Below are 23,118 nucleotides of genomic sequence, written 5' to 3'. Positions count from 1 at the left end.
TGTACATTTGGGGGGGGGGAGGGAGGGAGTGTCAAGGAAGAATGGGTTAGAGGGCAAGTAAGGAAAATGGATATTTGTTGATAATGGGAAAAAAAAAAAATAACAAATGTTGCACAAAATGTCTATTCCTTCTTTTTTATATTGCAATCGTACAAAATAAATAAACCAAGCAGAACAACAATAAACCAAGCACAACAACAGACTCCACTCTTATCCTTGAGATGAATGTTCTTATATGTAGATGTATAAGTATAGTGGGGGATCCTTCTAATTTCTAATTAATCCTTATACTCTTCTTTTTCTCATCTCATTTCAAAACCAAACAATACACATTAAGCTAATTTAATAAAAATAAAATAAAATTATTAAAAATCAACAAATTTAGAATAAGCTCGGTAAAACGAATGGTTTCCTCTCGTCACTTGTAAAACAGAGACTTTGAAACCTTAATTTTTTTTCCTTTCTGTTTCCATTTCCATTTCCATTTCCTTTTCATTAAATCAACCAGAAAAGCAAAACCACAAGAAACTTATTGGAGCTTCATCAGTTTAGAAACAAGAGATTGGTATAAGAACCAAAGACAAGGACAACTAAAGCCACCTACTACTCATTTGTTACCCCTTCCCATTCTTCTCCCCTCCCCCTTTGGAATCAATATACCTTTTCTTTTTTTCTTTTGTTAAGAAAAAGAAAAAGAAAAAGAAAAAGAAAAAGAAAAAGAAAAAGAAAAAGAAAAAGAAAAAGAAAAAGAAATATTCTAATCTATAATTTAGCCCTTCTTTTTTGTCCACGAGGGTTGAGGAAAAAAAATAAATAACCACAACCCATTTACCCTTTCCAATCACCTCCTTACGCTAAGTCGCAGTTTGCACACGGAAAATAATAAATTGCAACCATACTTCTATTATTAGATAAAGGTAAATACATCCATATACATCCATATACACATATACACATATATATATCTATATATATATAGTGAGGGAAAAGGATACAAAAGGGTATTGTTAAAAGACAGAGAAGGAAGCAGGATATAAAGTTAATGGAGAATAGAGAAGAGAGAAGAGAGAAGGAAAGCAACCAATTCGAATTTAATAAGCAACAAACCAATTCAATAAGAATACAAAGCTTTTTTTTTTTACTTTTTCTTTTTTTTGGATAAGATAGGGATCTCTAGTCAACCATACCAGTTACCATTGTGTCCTGATCATTAAAGTTTCCCAAAAAAAATAATAAAAAAAAAAAGAATCAAAATTTGTATCTCCCAAAGCTTGTATTTTCCAAAGCCCTAGCACACAAAGCAAGAATCAATTGATCATTTCTTGCTGCTACAACCAATTGAGTATACAACTGGAAGACCAACGAGCTTACTAGTTGCTCACTCCTTCCATTTTTATTGAATCTTGAATCACCATATCCCCCTTTTTCTCCTCCCACAAACCATTATTAGGTCATTCTAATTTCCCATTTGCATTCATATTCTTTCACCAAATCATCATCAACATAACCATCACCCATTTCTATCCATCTATAAAATACATGAACTATTAGTTCAATCAATTATATTGCAAACAAATGAAATTGCTTTATTCACTACCTCAAACATTAATTATTACACTCACACTCCATTCAAATTTAGTTCAATGTCTTTCCTTAACTTATTGTTCCAAACAAAATCTAGGCTCCAACAAAGTTTCAGACCAGTACAACTCCAATGGCTACTGTCAAACCTACTGCCAAGGTAAAGGGTACGCAGTGGCAGTCTTATCCAACTACGACTGTTACTGCACAAATGACGTACCTGGAGACACCGTCGACATGTCCAATTGCGAATCTGGATGTCCTGGATATGGAGACTTGGAAAACTGTGCTGGTGACGGATACTATGGTTACTTGGTGATTAGCGATCCAAGTAGCACTGTAGGCGCATCCTCAGAAACATCAAGCTCTAGCTCTAGTTCTAGTTCTAGTTCCAGCACGAGTTCCAGCACGAGTTCCACTTCCACTTCCAGCTCCAGCTCTAGCTCGACATCACCTCCAAAAACAACCCTTGTTACCCAAACAACACAAATCACCCAAGTTCACCTGTCAAACGACGTTGTTTTAGTAACCCAATATCTCACTGTCACTCCATCATCCTCTTCGACTTCATCATCATCATCTTCCTCTTCATCATCATCCTCTTCTTCACCATCACCATCACCATCAACGGTAGTCTTGGTTTCCACACTGATACAACCATCAACGGTAGTCTCAATCATGACTGTTAATGGAACTGAGTCACAACAGGTTGAAACAATGTACATTACTCAATATTCAAGTATACAAGCCAACCTGACTCTGGATTCATCAGCTGAAGAAACCTCAGATTCCAAAGCAGGTGCATCAGAAGAGGCAACTGCCACTGAAACAGAATCAGAAATTCCATCATCATCATCTACTACTTCTTCAGGTTCTTCAGGTGCTGGTGCCGGTGGTGCGACGGCTTTATCCTCGCCATCATCTACGTCATTGGTACTTAGTGACTCTTCTTCGTCTACCGGAATTGCCGCAGAAGCATCAGCAACCGGAGTTGCCACTGAGAGTGGCGGAGATAGTGAGAATGCCAACCAAAATACAAATAAATCCGCCTTCTTTTCCGATAAGGGAAAAGTTGCTGGAACATTTACTGCAGTTGGCGTGGTAGTCCTTGGTATTGCCTCTGCGATTCTTTATTGTTGTTGCTGCTGTGGTGCTGGTGCAGCAAGGAGAAGATCAAAGTCTTCCAACGATATAGGGGACGAGTTCATCTCAGATGAAGAGAATCGATATAGTTCAGATGAGTCCGTGACTCATGAAAAGACTGTTGTTCGTCCACCAAATGCATATAGCAAACACTCCTCATTTAGTTCATTAAAGAGAGATAATTCGAGCAAAACCTTGTTTAGTTTATTCAATGGTGGTGCTGATAGAGAAGCAAACAATTACTCATTTAATGGACACGTTACTACCATGGGCTCCACTGGTGGTGCTGGTGTCAATAGAAATTTGTCAAGAAAGAAGTTGATGAGTAGACGCAATAGCACAAAGGACTCGCCTTCATTGGGTGGCAGTAATGGAGGATTACATCATTCAGATGGAAGTATTAGCGGTGGTCCCGGAGTAATATTCCCCATTGATGAATTGGATAATCGGTTGGATTTTGGTTCAATGTTTTTAAACACCATTGATTCAAATAAACTGTTTGGAGATGGCAATGATTATTCAAGAAAATTGAAGATAACCAATCCAGATAGCTAAAAGTGGAGACAAAGAGACAATAATAATCTTTTATTTGTTTTATTTTTTGGTTTTGGTTTCTCGTTTTTAATGAATATTGAGTCAATCACATTCTTACAAGACAATTTTCTACACAAAGGGTTATCCTATTCTTTATTTTCTTTTTCATTCTTTGCTTCAGTTCATGAATTATAAACTACGTTGCTTAATTAATATTCACTTTTTATAATTGTTATTTACCTTCTTTCCTTTCCTTTTGTTCTTTTTTTTTCATCAATAATTTCACCAATTATAGTCCGTTTTAATTTTACATACAGCATTCATTCGTTTATATTAAATTTATTTTTTTTGATAAATATACATTGTTAATTACTCTTCACAGTTGAACTCGAGATTTGTTTTCATAATGTGGTTGGTACTCATATGAGTTTGGCTTGTACAGTTTATCCTTGTCACTTCCTCTTCCATTACTCGGCAGCTTATTGCCATTTTCCTCTTCGCTCTCGTCTGAGCTCAGGTCAGAGCTTGAGTCACTGTCGCTGCTATCACAATGTCCATGGTCATGTTCATGATTGTGTTCGGCCATTTCGTCATCAAACGATCGTTGCGGATGGAATATGCAGCAAATCTTTGTTTTTTTCTTGTTCATGTGTTCATTATCTACAACATCCTCTGTCCAACGAACTTTGGGTTTCTTCTTTTTAGATTTGTTCTTGTTCTTAGTATCAGTTGCAGAATCGGGACGTAGACGAAGCACGCCTTGGACTTGTTGATCTTGCGGTGGTGATGGTCCTGATTGTTGTTCAGTTTGTGTTTGAGACAGTGAAGAAGAGGATGTTGAAGTCTCAACTTGGGTTTGTGTTTGTTGTGGCATATGATCTAATGAACCAAAAAAAAAGATTTAATAAAAAAAAAGAAACAGAACAAGAGTCTAGTTTTCTAGGTGTAGTTTCCCTCCAATTAAAAAAAATGGTTAATCTGATGTGTCTATGTGTGTGTTAATATGAGTTTTCGAGGAAGGAAAAACGTTTTGATGGAATATTGGTTATAACAATTTGTGAAATAGTGGATTAGTGATCAGTTTACATATTCTTTTAATCTCTTTGTTTTTTTTCTGGGGGTTCTTATGTAAATTTTATATATAAATATTTTGTGGGTAATGAAAAAAAAAGGATAAAGGGGGAGCGCAATGTCTCTTGCTATTGTCGCAAGTGAGCAATTGCGACTCTGTCTGTCGTTGTTTGTCTGTCTCTCTTTCCCTCTCAGTGTGTGTGTGTGTGTGTATGGTAAAGAAAAATGCGACATGTGAGGTTCTTATGGTTGCAAAATTTTGACCAAGTTTCTCTCTCGAAGCTTTAATTTACAAAGAGTGAACGATATGTGTGTGACTAAGCAATTTTGATTTCAACACTTTTATACTACAAATGACGCAAAATCAGTAGTGAATACAATTTGAAAATTAAACAGAATACAACTTTGTAATGTCTTGAGCTTCCTATACTTATCATGAATATCTCTGAGATGTATATCTGAAAAAAAAAAATTGTAGTTCTCTTTTTTTTGGTTTCTTTTTTAAGCAAAAGTCTTTAAATAAAAGGTATAAAAAATAGCAGTGAACACAAGAGTAGTGATGTTGTTCTTTTTTTTTTTTTGTTTTAAACTATGAACATACAAAAAGTGAGCAATACAAAAAGTATTCTGCCAATGCCAAAGCATAGTGTATAATCAAAAACTTTCAAGACATACACTATTAGTTCCAACTATCTCTATTCTATTCAAGGGCACATACTTTACTAGTTTTGTCCAATAGTTTTAATACGTTTGCTTTATTTGTACATTGTAAACTACCAATTGCAAAGTATTGCTTATTGATAGTCAGAGAGCAAACAAATGAAAGAAAAGAAAATCAAAGTTAAAAGAAATTAAAGTCCATGTCTTAGGTGAGAGTAATCGCAACAACTTTCCTAATTCGTTTATCGAACTTCCTTCAATATACATATACTCTATAGCCACACAAAAATTAGTTACATCATATGACCCTATATATATGCCATAATTTTAGTACACTGCGTAAATATAAGAGCTTCTAGAACCCCCTAAATGCACCCCTTCACGACAATAAGGCTTGTAGAGCTAGGAGTCAAAAAAAAAAGAAAGAAATTTTTTAATATCATTATTAATAGTAATAGTAGCAATTACTAAAATACAACAGTGAAAAAGATCGACTCGGAGTTATTAGTTCCGGCTATTATTTACCCGTGGATAGATGCAAAAAATGGTTTTCATTTTATGGTTCAAGCATATACGACGTCTGGTTGTTCTTTTTCTACATCTTTTTTCTCCTACTTCGACTTCTAAAACCGTTGATGGTATGTGCTATTGTCGTAAGACAACAAGTCTCTCCTCTTTCTTTTATTTTTTTAACCTTTTACTTGCTTGTGTGTTATTAAAACAAGCCAAGACGAAAGATAATTTGATAAATTGTGGATTTCAGCAATTGTGGGTAAATTTTTTTTTGTATTGATGAATTACGTCAGGTTGAATATTAATTTTTTTGGTTTTTCTTGGTGAGATGATATAATGAGATGTCACTTTGTTTGAAGGGTTAAGCTTTCTTTATGGGAGTTTACAACCAAGTCTTTAATGCCATTTTAACATTAGTGTTTTGCATTACCCCACAAGTAGGGACAAAGGTCCCTTTGAATATCAATTGAAAAAAAGAAAAGGAAAATCGAAGAAGGAAAGGAAAAAAGGGAAAAAAAGAAAACTAAAGCTATCAAGGGTATACACGTACAATTTTCTTGATTGATAAAGTAGTGTTTGTGTAGGACGAACAATAAGGAAGACGAAAAGGGGCTATAACAAGAAAGAGCATGCACAAGAAGGACAAGAGATTTTTTTTTTTGCTTTTTTTGCTTTTTTCTATATTTTTTCTATATTTTTTTTTTACTTCAACTGTTTGTAGTGTTGTTGTTGTTGTCATCATCAAGAGATGTTGTGTCCAAAACATCAGTCATGGTTTAGAAATTGTTTTATGTTGTTCATGATTTTTTTTTTTCTTTGTTTTCTTCAATTCTTTTTGCTTTCATATTGCATTTTTTTTTGACGTTGCTCTGATTCAGTAGTTGCAGTTGTAGTTGACAAGAGCCTGCGATATGTGAAAGAAAGTTACTGGTCACGTGCAATTATCTCGTAAATCAAAACGGAATTCGGCTAAATTCTGATTTTCTCTTTTTTTTTTTTAATTTTTTTAATTTTTTTTATTTTAGAGGGGGGTTATATTTGATAACAAGGAAAAGGAAGGTAAAAAAAAAACCAACCTCTTTTCTAAAACCAATACTCATGTATAGATCATACCATTGCCTTATCGCATTTATCGATCCAGTACTTGTTACACATGCTATTCAGGTTGCTTGTTCAATGATAGTTGCTGTATCTGAATAGGTAATTAATTTGAAATAAATTCTTAAAGACAAAAACGACACAGTGACGTGATTCTCTCCCTCTCCCTCTTTCTCCTTTGTCTCCTTTGATTATTATATACCTTGTTTTGTAAGTTGGAGTTATATAAACTATTTTTCACTACTCGAAAACAAAAACAAAAACAAAAAAGTAGAAAGTGACAAATAGGAAATTAAGTTCGGACTTGTCGTTCATAAGTTGAAGTAGTGCTTGATGTTGCAGTGGCAGTTTTGGAGTCTGGTCTTTGGTCTTTACATTTTATTTTGCATTTTTTCTTTTTTCTTACTTCTCTCTATTATACTTCTATTGTTTGAGATTGTATATACATATTATATAGTATACACACTATATGGATACTACACTTTACTTCCTCCTAGTATATCCTAAAGAGTGTTGTAGAATAATTATTTTTTTTTTGAAAAAAAAATAAAAAAAATAAAAAAAATAATTATAGAAAAGGAGGAGAAGGTTGTGCAAGAGAGAAAGAGAGTAATAAATAGATAAAAGAAAGAAAAAAAAAGAGCAAAGCTACCAAATGACAATATCCATTTATAAACTTTCACATATCAATATATTTCTTGGCGACAAGAAATTTTTATTTTAAAAAAAAAGAGTTGTATATTTTGTAGTACTTAATAAAGTAGTAGTAGTCGTAGTAGCAGTAGTAGTAGTAAAATTACTACCACTACCACCCACCAGAACAAATGTATACGGATGAATCCAAGAGGTAGTGCATCAGTGGTCAATTCCAGAGGTTAGATTCAATGGGCTATGACGATGGGGTTGGGGGGGGGAATAATCTTTAGGACCAGATAGAGGTGCAAAGAAACAAAAACATAAAAAAACCACCACTCCAAAAGAAAACAGAACCTAAAAAATTGTATAAAGAAAGAAAATAAGAGGGAAGGAAGGATGATGACGTAGAGCAGGGCAGAATATTTGAACTCTGAGAATTTGTTGGTGTATTTCAATAGAAAGTATTTGTGTAGTATGAAATATTGTGGTAAATATATAATTGTATGTGTCTGCACTACTCTGTTCTTCCCTTTCTTCTTCCTGCTCCCTCCTCGTACTACTACTGCTGCTGTTGTTGTTGGCCAAAATAACAAAGATTGTGATGATATGATGGTTACGCGAAAAACATAGCCCTATTGATAGTTACTTCACAAGGCTTTTTAGTGTACTTAACTCTGTGCATGGCAGTACAGGCACGTAAGGTGCAGTCAGTCAGTCCTTCGCTTTCCCTCCCTCCATCGAGTCACTGAATTTCTATTTATTGGTTTTTTTTTTCCAATTTCTTGGCACGCACAGTCACCTACACACCAAATGTGTACACTCCTCCCTCCCCCCCCCTCCACCAAAAAAAAAAAGAAAAGAAAATTTTTATTTTATTTATTATTTATTATTTTTATTTTTATTATTTTTATTATGTAATTTATGTAATTTATTTTACTATTATTATTATAATTTGCTCACACTATACACAGTACTCCATAAAGCAGTAGCAGCTAATTAGTTTCGATTATCCCACGGGGAGATACACACTCAAACACACACATATATATATATATATATATATGTACAGAACTATCCCCTTTGACAACAGAAATTCTTCTGACACATGGTTTGGCTTTAACAATATAGAGTTTAAGAATTAATATTCACTACTAATACTAGAACAACAACTACAACTACAAAAAGATAGACCACATAAGACCAAATATCACAACTGATAACCACTAACAACAGAATTCCACATTCTATAATTTTTGTCATTTCTTATTTTGTACCCTCTACTCGTTAACACTCGATAATGAATTACAATATCCACCCAGTATCATACTTGAACGCTGACAGCTACAGCAGCAGCAGCAACAACAACAACAACAACAACTTGACTCAAAATGACAATATAAATGTAAACTTGAACAACCACCACCAACACCAAAACCAAAACCAAAACCAACTGCAACAACACCAACAACACCAACAACAACAACAGCAGCAATCTTATACACAGAGGTTTCAACATCAGTTGCAACCTCCATCACAACAGCAGCAGCAACAGCACCAACAACAACAACATCAGAGATCTAGCATGCTCAAGAACTCACCTTCTGCTGACTTGGAGATGGACAATATCACATCGCCATCCTCCATCACTTCATCACACTCTCCAAGAACCAACAACTTGAATGGAAGTCCACTCTCCTCATTCACTTCACACTCTGTGACAAACTCACCTATTGAACAATCAAAACAAAAGCCAGTTGAATTGTCAACAAGAAGTATCAATGATGGTTCAGTTTCAAACATCAAGAGTAGTAGCGGTAACGTTGGTGTCAGTGGTAACGGTAATAGTGCTGCAAATCAACAGCAATACAATACCGCTTCACAATCTATCTTGCCATCAACATCGATGATTGACTCTTTTGCATCATCAACAGGAACATATCCACAACCACCTCAACAACCACCGCAATTACACCCAAATTTAAACCATGTTTACAATAGCCAAAGTTACTATCAACCACCCGCACCACCACCACAACAACAACAACAACAACAACAACCAAAAACATCACTCCATGAGCCCAGTCTCTACCACGACGTTGCAAATGGCCATTTCCACCAACCATTGGTTAATGGAATTCCTCAAATTCAAGTTAACAATACTGATGCAAAATCCAACCCTACATTCAACACATACTCTGTTAAACCACCAAAGAAGACCTATAAGAAAATCAGAGAAGAGGATCTTAGAGGTCCATTCAAGTGTTTATGGGGAAACTGTTACATCATTTTTGACACACCTGAATTGTTGTATGACCACTTGTGCGATGATCACGTTGGTAGAAAATCATCAAACAATCTCAGTTTAACTTGTTACTGGGAAAAATGTGGCACAACCACAGTAAAGAGAGATCACATCACTTCCCACTTGAGAGTTCACGTTCCTTTAAAACCATTCCATTGTGACTTGTGTCCTAAGTCATTTAAGAGACCACAAGATTTAAAGAAACACTCCAAGATTCATGCAGATGACCATCCAAAGAAGTTGAAGAAGGCACAAAGATTATTATTGAAACAACAACAGAAGGAGTTTAAACAAAGGCAAAAATCGGGTAAAGTTGATAATGGTGTTGGCAATGGCAATGGTGTTGGTGTTGGTACATACTACCAGCCTACAGGAGCTGCTATTATTAATGATGGTGATGATTACAATAGAAAGAGAAGATATGACAATTCACAACATAACATGTATGTTGTGAATAGTATTTTGAATGACTTTAGCTTCCCACAAGTGCCACATGCAACCACTGGCGGTAGTTATACCCATCAACAACCACAACCACAACAGCAACAGCAACAGCAGCAACAACAACAACAACAAACACTGGTTGATCAAAATAAGAGAGTCAAGCCAAATGGCGAATACAATATTGACATGTTCAACAGATTAAACCATTTGGATGAGCAATACCACTCGCACCACCTTCCCCAACCACCAGCACAATCACTGGCACAAGCTGCTTCTTTGCACCACTACCATCCAACTTATACTAATAGCGCAAGTACAGGTAATGGTAACATTTACGAAGCAGAAAAGTTTTTCAACTCATTGTCAAACTCCATCGATATGCAATACCAAAACTTGTCTTCGCAATACCATCAACAACACCAACACCAACAACCACACTCTTCTCAACAAGTCTCACAAACACATCACAACCATCACCATAATCCACCACCACCACCATCACAACAGCAACAACAAGTGTCATCTAGCCAGTTGTACCCATCGCTCCCAACATTATCAAATACAGCATCTGCGATTTCGAGAGATGCCCCAATTTTGTCTTCGAATGTTGGTTCTACTGCAACTACTTCATCTTCATCATATATACCTTCGTCTTACCCACAGATTAATAGGCCAAGCACCTACACTTCATACGGCCAACAACCTCATGCCGGTAGTATGGAGTATAATGGTGTCTCAGTTTACCAAAAATCAGGACAAAAACTTGACGATGTTGATCCAGTGCAAGAAGAAGTGGATGAGAAAGAAGAGGAAGAAGGAGAAGAAGGAAATGTTGCCGAGTCAGTCTCTGTATCATCATCTGAAGAAGATAAAGAAGAAGATGAAGAAGAAGATGATGAAGAAGATGATGATGAAGAAGATGAAATGGAATCATTATTTGATAAATTGAACTTGAGCGATGCCGAAGACCACGAAGTTGTTGATGATGAATACGAGGACGTGGAAGATGTTGAGATTGACGGATATAATCTCAAGGATGTTGCAAGACACAGAGCTATGATCAAAAATATCTTGGATATGATCAAGAAGCAGATTAAGGAACAAGAAGCGGCAAATGGACAGAATGGTTTGGAGAAGGAGACAACAAAGCAGAGAAATGTAGAAACAGGTTCAGACTCTGGTGTGTTTGTTGAGAAGTTGTACCCAACCATCACCGCTTTTTAAAGGAAAGATATCAAAGAAACCAACAACATAGGTTTCTTTTATACAACGGGTTTGTGTGTGAATTATTGTTTTTGATTTTCATTTCTTGTTATGGATGATTTATTATTTTTTTTCTCTTTAGTTATTAACAATTTAGATATCTATCTATCTATCTATCTTTATATATATATACATTGAAGTGTTTTGGTTTTAAATTTTCATAACGTTTGTATTTCTATATCATTGTTTGGGAATATTCAACAGTTTATATGTTATATCCTCCTTTATTATTCTGTTTTTGATTCGCTATTTACACAATCTTCTTTGTTGTTCTCATTGTTGGATCTCTCAGTTTTAACAATCATTCCTGAGCCCAAGACTTGGTTTCCTCTATAAAGCACGCCCTGCTGGCCCGGAGCAACTGCCCTCACTGGTTCAATTAATTCTATTTTCAATTGTTTCCCAAATTGTTTGTTTCCCAACACGGTGATTCTCTTCACCAAAATAGCTTTACTTAACGAACTAAACTGGAAACTTACAGCACTCTCCTCTTTCAACTGTTGTACTTTCTCCCATTCATATACCCACTCACAAGTGTCCAACGTGACAACTTGGCTAAATAAAAGCGGATTATCATGGCCTCGAACTATCACAATTTCATTTTTGGCAACGTTTTTCTCAGCAACAAACCATACACCTTTATACTGTGGATCACCTTGTGGCATCAGCACACTACTCTTTTGTCCTATTGTTGCATGCCATAACCCTTTGTGCTTGCCCCATACTTTCCCATCTGTAGTTACAATGTTACCTGGATTGGGTTCTATATATTCGGCAAGAAAATCACGGAAATTGGAGTGGTTGCTAGGCTCAACAAAACATAAACCTTGCAGATCGGGCTTTTGTGAAGTGTGTAGCTTGTAATTTTGAGCAAGTTGGCGTGTTTGCGATTTGAGTTGGTGCCCCAAAGGGAGGAGCAAGTGTGGAAGGATCAGCGGAGAGATTGTGGAAAGGTAATAACTTTGATCCTTTCTTGTAGATAGTCCACGGAGAAGATGATACTCCTCGTTGGCTTTAAGGTCAGCATCATTTGTTGGCGTTGGTGTTTGTTTAACAATGTTTGTATCAACATTTTCATGCGCAAGACTTGGCTCTTTAACTATTTTTTTCATAACCCTAGCATAATGACCAGTCACAAGCCACCATTTCCCCTTTTCGTTACCATATCGCTCCTCCATAATCTCACATAATCTTCCAAACTTGACATATCGATTACATCCAACATCAGGGTTGGGCGTTAGTCCTTTGGCATACCCATCAATCATTGGTTGAAACACATTTTGCCAATATTCCAGCTCGAGATTGATCCGTTCACAACTTATGCCCAACTGCTTGCACACTGTTTGGACATCTCGCCAATCGCGCTCAGTGCATTGAGAACTTTGTCGCCAATTTGCCATATAAATACCGTGGACATTTTTGTATTTGGAGGCGTATAATGCAGCGCAAAGGGAAGAGTCAACCCCCGAAGACATGGCTATGATGATGCGATCATCTGGACCTGGAGTGGGCTGGATATAATTCTCTTCTGGGAAAAGATCATTTGTTGGTTCTAGTCTCTTGGAATCTTGGTTCAAAGTATTTGATTTTGGCAGGGCATCGGATTGAAGCTGAAGAGGATGGATCTTTTTAGGGTAATATGCTGTAAAAGTTTGTTGTTTGGGAGTGTTGTGAGTATATCGTAGAGTAGTAGTTGTAAATATAAGATTTTTCGCAAGTTTTGTCCCTCGTAGTAAAAGGTTGTAAGAATACATCATTTATAGTCAAATCCGTTTTGGTTTTATTTTTTGGATTGTGAATAGGGCTGCGTTTTAAGAATAATTTAACATCACTTCTTTCCTTTCTTTTTATTTAATTATATTTGTCACAGTGCGACACACACTGGACGCTCTGTGCCCTCGTTTCCGCTAAGTGAATATTTGGAAAATATTGCACGACATAGGAAACTTGAAACTTCAAACAAGATGAGTTTATATAAATAGGAACGAGAAGTGGTAAAATTAACTTATCACTATTATATAGAAATATCGGTAAAATATAGATTTTATACGGTCAACTACATTGAACACAAATCACTAGGTGAACGTGCAGAGTGTATACTCTCACGATTCTCCTTACTAGTGACTTTGTATGAGACAATTTACTCTCTTAACTTATGAGCATTGAGACCTTTATAGGTGCGATCATTGACAATTACACTTAGTTGGAATATAGCCTATCAAGTCACGAACTCAAACCGCTGGTATCGGTGAGCTACCAGCTCAAACCGATGCTCAGCAGTCGTACACTTGTTACTTGTGACAGTGCTATGCGACAATATTTTTATTTTTTTTTATTTTTTTCTTCAAGATTTTGGGTGCGGCGCAAAAAAAAAAAGTTGTATTTAGTGATGGACAAAATTTGCAACCACAGGATATTCCTTTGTTTGACAAACCACGATAAAATAGATCTACTCTTTTTCCACCCTTCTTCTTCTTCTTCTTCATCCTCAAAACCTTGTTTTGAAATGGATTAGGATATGACCAAAAAAGAAAAAAAAAAGAAAACAAAACAATGACTATTTGTAACTCACTCCAAAATTACTTTTAAATTTGAGGAATTCAACTGTCGCAACAAAGAAGCGAGACTAAGGTTTTGTTTTAACAGTAACTAACTTTGTTGTTGCTTTGAGTTACAACTAGCAAATGGATCGTGATAATGCATGAAACCCGAGAAGGAACACAACCAACAACCAGTATGAATAAGTCATAATTTAATGAGTAATGCTATTTATCCATTTCCTTACTCACCCATTTTTCATTGTTTTATTTGATACTTCACCTTTTTCGTTTCCTCTTGTTTTTTTTTTTTTTCATTTCTTCCATATAATCCTTCCGAGATTATACTACACCGAGTTCTCCAACTTTTTATGTGCAAATTATCATCTCTCTTTATTGGTATTTCCGTCAAACGACACAAAACAAAAAACAACTCCAATTTCCCACTAAAAATTTCACCACAATTTCCGTGCGGTCAATTCTTCGTTTTCTCCCGGCCCCATATCACAACAGAGTCATAGTATCATACTACCATTAGAGACTTGCATATCCCCTCCCGAGAATATTGTTGACCATCGCTTTCCTGTTTGGAAGAATATACATACAAAGACTCATACACTGACATAGAAATATATATATATATAATATATATTAATCACTGATCTCGTTCCGAAGTTGTCAACGATTTTATTTCCAAATGTCACTTGCCAGAATGTCAACAAAATATATCGATAATGCAAGGAAGATCCTCTGCATAGGTCGTAACTATGCCGAGCACATTAAGGAACTCAATAGTGCTAAACCACAACAACCATTTTTCTTTTTAAAACCTTCTTCTTCGGTGTTGAAACCCAATGCAGGTCCATTCTTGGTCCCTAAAGGTGTCACCGTGCACCATGAAGTGGAATTGGCATTTACATTAAACAAAGATTTAAAGAATTTGTCACCCGATTTCACACCCGAGGAAGCAATAGATAGTATTGAAGGCTACGCATTGACAATTGATATGACAGCGAGAAACGTGCAAAACGAAGCCAAGAAGAAAGGGTTGCCATGGTCAATTGGTAAAGGGTTTGATACTTTTTTACCTGTATCCAATTTCATTCCCAAGGAGAAAATTCCTGATCCGTACAATGTTGAGTTAGAACTAAAGATCAACGGCGAAGTGAAACAGCAGGATAGTACTAACTTGATGATTTTTCCGATTCATAAGATCTTGAGCACTATGTCGAATATCATGACTTTGGAAAAGGGAGACTTGATCTTAACAGGTACACCAAAGGGAGTTGGTCCTATTGTTCCTGGTGACGAAATTGAAGCAAGTTTGAAAGTCAATGGGGAAATTGTCGAGACTATAAAATGCAAAGCAGAGACAAAACCAGGACACTATGAATATAAAGAAACATAATTGACAGTAATGACATAGGAAGGAAACATTATTAAACAAGTTTGATGCAAATTCTACAGTGTCTATGCCAACAAAAATGTAGATAAATAAATATATATAAATATTTATATATATATATGCAAATACAAATACAATTACTATCACAGATACAATTACAAATGCAATTACACATACATCTAAACACCATATACTTGTGTTACGCTGTTTTTTTTTTAAATAAATATACCGTCTACTGGCGGTTGGTATTGTCGAAGGATAATGTTTGCATCGCTCATGACTTTGTGGCTTTGTTCATCCATTGAGTAGCTTTGTGCATAAACCACTTCACGAATACCACTTTGCACAATTTTTATGGAGCATGTAAGGCATGGACAAGTATTACAATACAAAACACTCTCATCTCTGATTCTGTCCCTTCCAGCTTCCAATAATGCATTCTCCTCGGCATGTAGACAGAGACACGTGGATAAGTTTGCACCGCTGCCTTGGCCCTGGTTACACCTTGAACATCCACCTTCGTTACAATTCAACAAATGTCTTGGAGTACCATTGTAACCTGTTGCAACAACTCTATTTTCTCTAACAATCACACACCCAACTCTTCTCTTCATGCAGTTTGATCTCAATGCAGCCAAATCAGCTAGTCTCATGAAATACGAGTCCCAGTTCGGTCGTAACCGCGTGGGGTCGAGCAAATTCAACTCTGATAATTTAATAAACAAATCCTTTGTTGAGCTTGAGGTGTTGATGATTTTGACCTGCGCCTGATTATTTATTTCTAGCAATGGTGATTTGACATTGAACAATGCCTCATCATTCTCCATAACAAATTCATCCAATGTCTTGTGGTACTGTCTAGATCTCTTATATCGCAAATAAATGGGCGCGTCAATTGAGATATGCAAGAAAAATGGTCGCTTTTGCAACGCTTTGAGCATCGAGATGTCATCAATGTGGGAGATGACATAGTTTTCACGCCAATTGATGGTGACAAACTCCAACAAACTGTCTATATCATGAAATACTTTATGGTTCTCCATTCGTGCATAGTCCTGGATAGCAAGCTGTTCCAATTCCTGGTTGAGCTCATCTGATGCTGGCGTACATGCATTATATTTAAGCTTGATATCTCTATTGGGCAGGTATGCAATCACTTTAAATCCTTGGAATGTGAGATATCGTGCAACTTCTGTCTTGCCCGAGCTTAGTGTTCCAGAAATACCAACCAACATTTTAGAATATAATGGAAATGTCTTTGTGGTGGTGTATGTGGGGGGGGGGGGTTTACCGTGGTGTTTAAGGTGGTGTTTAAGGTGGTGTTTAAGGTGGTGTTTAAGGTGGTGTTTAAGGTGGTGTTTAAGGTGGTGTTTAAGGTGGTGTTTAAGGTGGTGTTTAAGGTGGTGTATAAGGTGGTGTTTAAGGTGGTGTTTAAGGTGGTGTTTAAGGTGGTGTTTAACTTTTACTAATTCGTTAAAGAAATATGCGAGAAGGAAAAAGGACAAGGAATATTGGAAAAAGGGAAATTCTGGTGTTTCCCCTTTGGACTTTTTATATCAGGGTCTGTAGATCTATATAAATATACACCAAGAACTGAGAGGCGGGTACGTTGTTGTCAAAAAAAAATTTTTTTTTTTCGTCTTAATTGATCTGGAATCTTGGTAGAGTTTTGGTGCTAAGGCGGGTTGGGTATATGCATACATTGAAAGGTGTATTAGGGTTCTGTTATGAAAAATTTCAAAGTGGTAAACAATAGGCAGTTCTATGAAATTTTCCGCCCTGAAGAACCGAACAAAGAGAGAGAAAGAGAGAGAAAAAAAAAAACAAAAAAAAAACACACCAAAGAAGCCACAAGTAACCCAAAAAGAAAAATTGCAATGAATAATTTGAAGACGTACCGCGTTAAACTATCTGTAGTGAGCCAAAAAAAATAAATGAACATGAAGAACGAGAAAGAGACAAAGAAGAAACAGAGTGAAAGGGTAAAATTGAAATTTTGAAGAAAACCGAGTTGGTGGGTTGCGGAAGGAGAAATCAAAAGTGGCCCATGCAAGAAAGGGGTGTAGTTTAAAGCAATGCGTTGTACACCCTGTGCAATGTTTCATATATGCTTCTCGTGCATGAGATGGTGAATAAACTTCTTAGAGCCAACAACAACAACAACAACAACAGAAAAAAGAAAAATATTGGTCAATGTCGTAAATTTGTAATGTCTCAAACTCTGAAAACGACACCTACTTCAGCTTCCCAGTTGAATTCTATTGTCCTTTCTTTTGTCCTATTTTTTATTCTTCACTCTACGACACAGATAGGTGACAAGCTATGTGTGTGTGTGTGTGAGCGAGATTTAGTTGCTTCTAAGGTCGCACGAGGCAACGCGCGCTCCCCAATTCTAGATAAATCAAATACTCGATTTTTGCACTTGACTCCTCTATACGACTCCTGCCTGTCCAACTCGACTTCTCACTCCTTGCTTAACCCCAGATTTGCCAGAATACAGAAGTATACAAAAAGGAAAAAAAAATATATATATATATACTAAATTTATTCTTGCTTGCTCTAACTTGCCACCACAAATATAATATAGAAACCAATAACCATTTTATTTTTTATTTTGTATTTTCACCACACCAACACATCTCTTTGTTCATTTCCATCAGCACCTCCTGTCCCACCCAGTTTGGTATTCTATTCCTCTGCTTTTCCAATTCACATACACATACACATACCCACACATCAGGTGCTGCTCTTTGAATAATTTAAAAAGAGATATTGCAACAATGTGGCTGCTACCGTTCAACTTGATAGCACTATTACTCACGCAATACATCAATGTGGCATTTGCAAATAACCATTCTATAGGCTATTGCAACACCTTTGACAATTGCGGTAAAAAGTCCATTTTTGGAAAAGAACTTCCGTGCTCGAATTATACAAAGGCACAAACACCCGATGCCGAATCTCGAGAAAGACTCCAGAAAATATGTGGACAAGACTTTGAATATGTTTGCTGTTCCCCAGCTCAGATAGAGTCATTGGAGTCAAACTTGAAACGTGTCGATGCAATTATTTCTTCGTGCCCTGCATGTCACAAGAACTTTTACGACTTTTTTTGCCAATTCAGTTGCTCTCCAAATGAATCGACATTTGTTGAAATTGTCAAAACTGAAAATGCAAGGGATACAGGGAAGGAGATTGTTACCGAAATCAACCAATACGTTGACCCCAAAATGGCTGAAAAGTTCTTTGACTCTTGCAAAAATGTCAAGTTCTCTGCAACTAATGGATTTGCCATGGACTTAATTGGTGGTGGCGCCAAAAATTATTCCCAATTTCTAAAATTCTTGGGTGACGAAAAACCCTTGCTTGGTGGGTCACCTTATCAAATAAACTTTAAATATAAGCTTGATGAAGAACAGAAAAGTGATGGATTGATATTGAGAAAAGATGTGATGTACAATTGTGACGATGAAAAGTACAAGTGCGCATGCACGGATTGTGAAGCCTCGTGTCCCAAACTTCCTCATGCCAAAAACTTGCACAAAAGATGCACTGTTGGCATTATACCCTGTTTTTCGTTTTCAGTTTTGACAGTGTTGGTGTGTCTAATTGTGCTATTGGGTGGGTATCATGTATATTTGGCCAAAGCAAAAAAATTCAGACAAAGAAGTGGTTCATACCACAGTCACGATGATGGCGACGAGGAAATGATTAGTCCATTGGTATATGTCACAGTACGCAAACGCGTAGTGCGCCGTTTCCTGGATAAATTGAACTCGTATATTCAAAACTCGTTTGCAAAACTAGGAAGATTCTGTTCTACATTTCCTGGTATAGTTATTGGTTTCTCATTGATAATATCACTTGCATTATCTTTGGGTATCTTTAATCTTCAATTGGAAACCAACCCAATAAATCTTTGGGTTAGCCCAAACGAGCCTGCATACATCAACCAACAATATTTTGAGAAAAACTTTGGTGAGTGGTTTAGAGTTGAACAAGTTATTATCAGTTCGAAAAATGCAACCGAACCAATTTTCAATTGGCAAACAATATCTTGGTGGTTTGAACAAGAGCTGAAATTAGAAAACTTGAACAAAGTTGTTTCGCTTTCAGACATTTGCTTCAAACCATTGGATGAGACTTGCGCAATTGAATCATTTACCCAGTACTTCCATGGCGACATCAATGAAATTAACGAGCAAAATTGGAGAACAAAATTACAAGATTGCGCTAATGCACCGGTAAATTGTCTTCCTACATTTCAACAACCATTGAAGCCCCAACTATTGTTTGATAACAACGATATCTCCAAGGCTACTGCATTCACAGTAACAATATTGATCAATAACAATTCTACAGACACAAAGATGACTAGAAAATCAGAAGCTTATGAACACTCATTTCAAAAATGGGCCCAAACACTTGTGGAAGAGGGAAATAAATTAAATCTCAATATTGCCTATAGTACAGAAGTATCACTCACTGAAGAATTGAACCAATCTTCAAATACCGATGTTCGTATTATTGTCATATCATACCTAGCAATGTTTATTTATGCCTCGCTTGCACTTGGCGGTAAATTACCCAATGCATCCAAAATCTCCTTAGTCAAGACGAGATTCACCTTGGGACTTTGCGGAATTATTATAATCTTGCTTTCAGTCACAGCATCAGTTGGATTATTCTCTTTTATTGGCCTTAGATCGACCTTGATTATTGCCGAGGTGATTCCGTTCTTGGTACTTGCAATCGGAGTAGATAATATATTTCTTATAGTACATGAACTCCACAAAATAAGCGAACACGAACCGGACTTGGATATTCCAATTCGTATAGCATTTGCAATGAGAAATATAGGACCGTCATGCTTTATTAGTGCTATTTTGCAAATCTCAATGTTTTTGCTTGCAACTGCAGTAGATATGCCCGCAGTGAAGAATTTTGCCATCTATAGTGCAGGTGCTGTAGCCATAAACTTTATTTTGCAGATGACTTGTTTTGTTAGTTTATTGGCATTGGATCAACAAAGAATGGAGTCCAACAGAGTTGATTGTGCACCATGGATTACAATACCTGCAATTAGGATTCACGGTGGACAAGATGAAGCAAGAGGAACAAGAAATAGGGTGGCAGCGGAGAGAATTGGGCAAGAAGAAGAGCAAGTTGATGGGGATTCCGAAGACTTTGTTGGTAAAACTGACAAACATTTGGAGTATAATTTTTCTGGTTGGATTAGTGACAGATATGCACCATATATCTTGGGACGAACAACAAGACCAAAGATTTTAACTTTTTTTATACTTTGGCTAGGTATATCCCTAAGCCTATTCCCTGGAGTGCAGTTTGGTCTTGATCAAAGAATTGCTTTACCGAGAGGTTCCTACCTTATTGATTACTTCAACTCCATCTATGACTACTTCAATACGGGGCCACCCGTATTCTTTGTTGTTAAGGATCTTGATGTTAGAACTAGAGAACATCAAAAACAGCTTTGTGGTAAGTTTCCGGCTTGTAATGAGTTTTCGCTAGCAAATATTTTGGAGCAAGAGTTTAAAAGACTGAAGAAATCAATGATTGCAGAACCAACTAGTAATTGGCTTGACGATTTCTTCACTTGGTTAAATCCAGACCTTGATCAATGTTGTAGATTTAAGAAATCGAGTCTTGTTTTTGAAATGGATTTGGGTACTGATAATGATATTGATATTGAGATTGATACGGAGAAGAAGCCCGAGTTTTGCACGCCAAATGCTCCAGACCGTCAATGTCAAACTTGTTATGCCGGCCATGTTCCAGCTTATGGGCCTAGTATGGAAGGATTGCCTCAAGGTAAGGATTTTATGTTTTACTTTAATCAGTGGATACAAGAACCAAGCGATCCATGTCCCTTGGGAGGCAAGGCGCCATACTCCAATAGTATTTCTCGTACAAAGGACAAGATCAATGCAAGTTACTTTAGAACCTCGCATACACCATTGCGATCTCAAGATGATTTCATTGCTGCTTATAAGCATTCTATCCGCATTGTTGATGAAGTAAAAAAGTTTATCCCCAGTTTGGACATTTTTAGTTGGTCGCCTTTTTACGTTTACTTTGTACAATATGTCAATATTGTCAGTCTCACATTTGGTCTTCTTACTGGAGCCATTGGCATTATATGGGCTGTGTGTACAGTTTTACTTGGGTCCATCAGGTCTAGTACGGTAATGACTATAACCATTGCTTCAATAATGATCAATATGGGTGGTATGATGTCGCTTTGGGGTATTTCGCTCAATGCTGTTTCTTTGGTCAATCTCGTCATATGCTGCGGTCTCGCCGTGGAGTTTACTATCCATATAACTAGAGCGTATACTGTTTCCAAAGTTTCGCTATTCCAAGATGAATCTGAGGAGGCGATGTACAATAATTTCATAAACTACAATAGTGTCAACTCCTCATTGTCATCTTCACTTCAAGAGCTTAACTCGCAACTCCGATATAGCAAGGCGTTCAATGCATTAGTGACCGTTGGTGGATCAATAATTGGTGGAATTACAATTACCAAATTGATTGGAATAACCATATTGGCATTTACAAGGTCCAAGATCTTCGAAGTGTACTATTTCCGCATGTGGTTTGCCTTGATTGTCATTGCCGCAGTACACTCGTTGGTATTGTTGCCTATTTTATTGAGCTATTTTGGGGACTTGAATAAGCTGAACACTATAGTGTACGATGGTGGCCAATTTAGTAGTGGAGTAGGAATAGGAGGTGAAGAGTTTGCAAGGGACTTTGAGTCTGAAAGCAATACCGACCTGTGATGCGGCTGACCATACAGTTAGATATGTAATTATGTATATGTATATATATATATATATATATATTAAACGTTCTTTTCTTTTCTTTTCTTTACTTTACTTTCTCTTTATATGGTTAAGTATATATAAACATGAGTTGATAGGTCTCTCTCATGCAAAGAAACTGCCTTGTCTTTCTGAAACGTCAATTTCCTATTGTTTTTTTCTACAATATGGGCATTCCAAATTCTTTCATTATTAGCAAATCTTTTCATTACAATTGGATACCTCGAAGAATGTGAAATTCTCACAACAACACAGTATGTTGGGTATTGTTGCTGCTGGTACAAAGATTGGGGAAAAAAAAAGTGACAATTAGAGAATAAAGATTAAGGTGCGAAATGTGAACATTTTTCCATAAACGTAAAAGTTATGTCCACTTTGAGATAGGCCGTTATACATATATAACACTTTTGATATGTATGTTGGGGCCTACTTACTCGAGGTAAATAGAATATATAGCAAACGTTCTTTTATAAGAAATAGATGAGGTCATAGTTATGGGGAGGGAGAGAGAGATAGAGAGAGAGAGAGAGAGAGACAGGAAGAGAAAGAGTGTGTGTTGGGTGAGAGAAGCAAGAGTCATTCCAAAATGTGTTGATAATTGGCGGTATGATATCCAGACATTTGGATAATTTGTTGGCATTAATATACTTTAATCTATTAGCATAAGAAGTGGAGAACAACTCCAACCTATAGAGCAAAATACAAAACAAAAATTACTACTATCCGTTTCAATAGTGTTTGCTCCAGCCTGACCAGCCTAATTAGAATTTTTTTTTTTTATTTGCGTAACTTTCCAGCCATTTCAACATATAAAGTGGATAAGTGAGCAAGAAGCTTCGTGAAAGCTTTCAGAAAGACCAAACAAAGAAAAAGGCAAAATAAAAAAAATTAAAAAAAAATAAAATTAAAAAAAAATAAAAAGAAAAAAAAAAATAAAAGACAATTACACTTTAAATATTTACCCTCTAGCCTTTCCACCACACTAATTTCTAATATCTATTTTTTTTGTTGTTTTCCCCTCGACCCCAATATAAACTTCATACAACACTCTCCAACCACTTTCCGTTTCCCAATTGACTTGAT

At 36.4% G+C, this 23,118-nt stretch overlaps 6 protein-coding genes across 6 annotated transcripts; 4 read left to right on the top strand and 2 right to left on the bottom strand. All coding sequences in view use genetic code 12, as the record gives it.

Annotated features, from left to right (window-relative positions):
• Nucleotides 1–41: 41 nt before the first annotated feature.
• On the top strand, nt 42–3,279 carry PVL30_003123 (uncharacterized protein; the record flags this gene model as incomplete). The annotated part of the gene is made up of 3 exons (XM_001525663.2): nt 42–45; nt 912–917; nt 1,682–3,279. The coding sequence occupies 3 exons, from the start codon at nt 42–44 to the stop codon at nt 3,277–3,279; spliced, it is 1,608 nt and encodes a 535-aa protein (XP_001525713.2).
• A 355-nt stretch (nt 3,280–3,634) lies between these two features.
• On the bottom strand, nt 3,635–4,132 carry YPI1 (Type 1 phosphatases regulator ypi1; the record flags this gene model as incomplete). The annotated part of the gene is made up of 1 exon (XM_001525662.1): nt 3,635–4,132. The coding sequence occupies one exon, from the start codon at nt 4,130–4,132 to the stop codon at nt 3,635–3,637; it is 498 nt and encodes a 165-aa protein (XP_001525712.2).
• A 4,401-nt stretch (nt 4,133–8,533) lies between these two features.
• PVL30_003121 (uncharacterized protein) lies at nt 8,534–11,206 on the top strand (the record flags this gene model as incomplete). The annotated part of the gene is made up of 1 exon (XM_001525661.2): nt 8,534–11,206. One exon carries the CDS (start codon nt 8,534–8,536, stop codon nt 11,204–11,206), a length of 2,673 nt encoding a protein of 890 aa, XP_001525711.2.
• A 3,273-nt stretch (nt 11,207–14,479) lies between these two features.
• Nucleotides 14,480–15,190, top strand: PVL30_003120 (uncharacterized protein; the record flags this gene model as incomplete). The annotated part of the gene is made up of 1 exon (XM_001525659.2): nt 14,480–15,190. The coding sequence occupies one exon, from the start codon at nt 14,480–14,482 to the stop codon at nt 15,188–15,190; it is 711 nt and encodes a 236-aa protein (XP_001525709.2).
• Nucleotides 15,191–15,402: 212 nt separating this feature from the next.
• DCD1 (Deoxycytidine monophosphate (dCMP) deaminase) lies at nt 15,403–16,422 on the bottom strand (the record flags this gene model as incomplete). Its single annotated transcript, XM_061119440.1, has 2 exons — nt 15,403–16,383; nt 16,417–16,422. The coding sequence occupies 2 exons, from the start codon at nt 16,420–16,422 to the stop codon at nt 15,403–15,405; spliced, it is 987 nt and encodes a 328-aa protein (XP_060975423.1).
• Nucleotides 16,423–17,967: 1,545 nt separating this feature from the next.
• NCR1 (niemann-Pick type C- protein 1) lies at nt 17,968–21,993 on the top strand (the record flags this gene model as incomplete). Its single annotated transcript, XM_001525657.2, has 1 exon — nt 17,968–21,993. One exon carries the CDS (start codon nt 17,968–17,970, stop codon nt 21,991–21,993), a length of 4,026 nt encoding a protein of 1,341 aa, XP_001525707.2.
• Nucleotides 21,994–23,118: the final 1,125 nt, after the last annotated feature.

This window comes from Lodderomyces elongisporus, chromosome 3 (genome assembly GCF_030384665.1).
Source record: "Lodderomyces elongisporus chromosome 3, complete sequence".
NCBI lineage: Eukaryota > Fungi > Ascomycota > Pichiomycetes > Serinales > Debaryomycetaceae > Lodderomyces > Lodderomyces elongisporus.
This window is presented reverse-complemented; position numbering and strand designations above follow the sequence as displayed.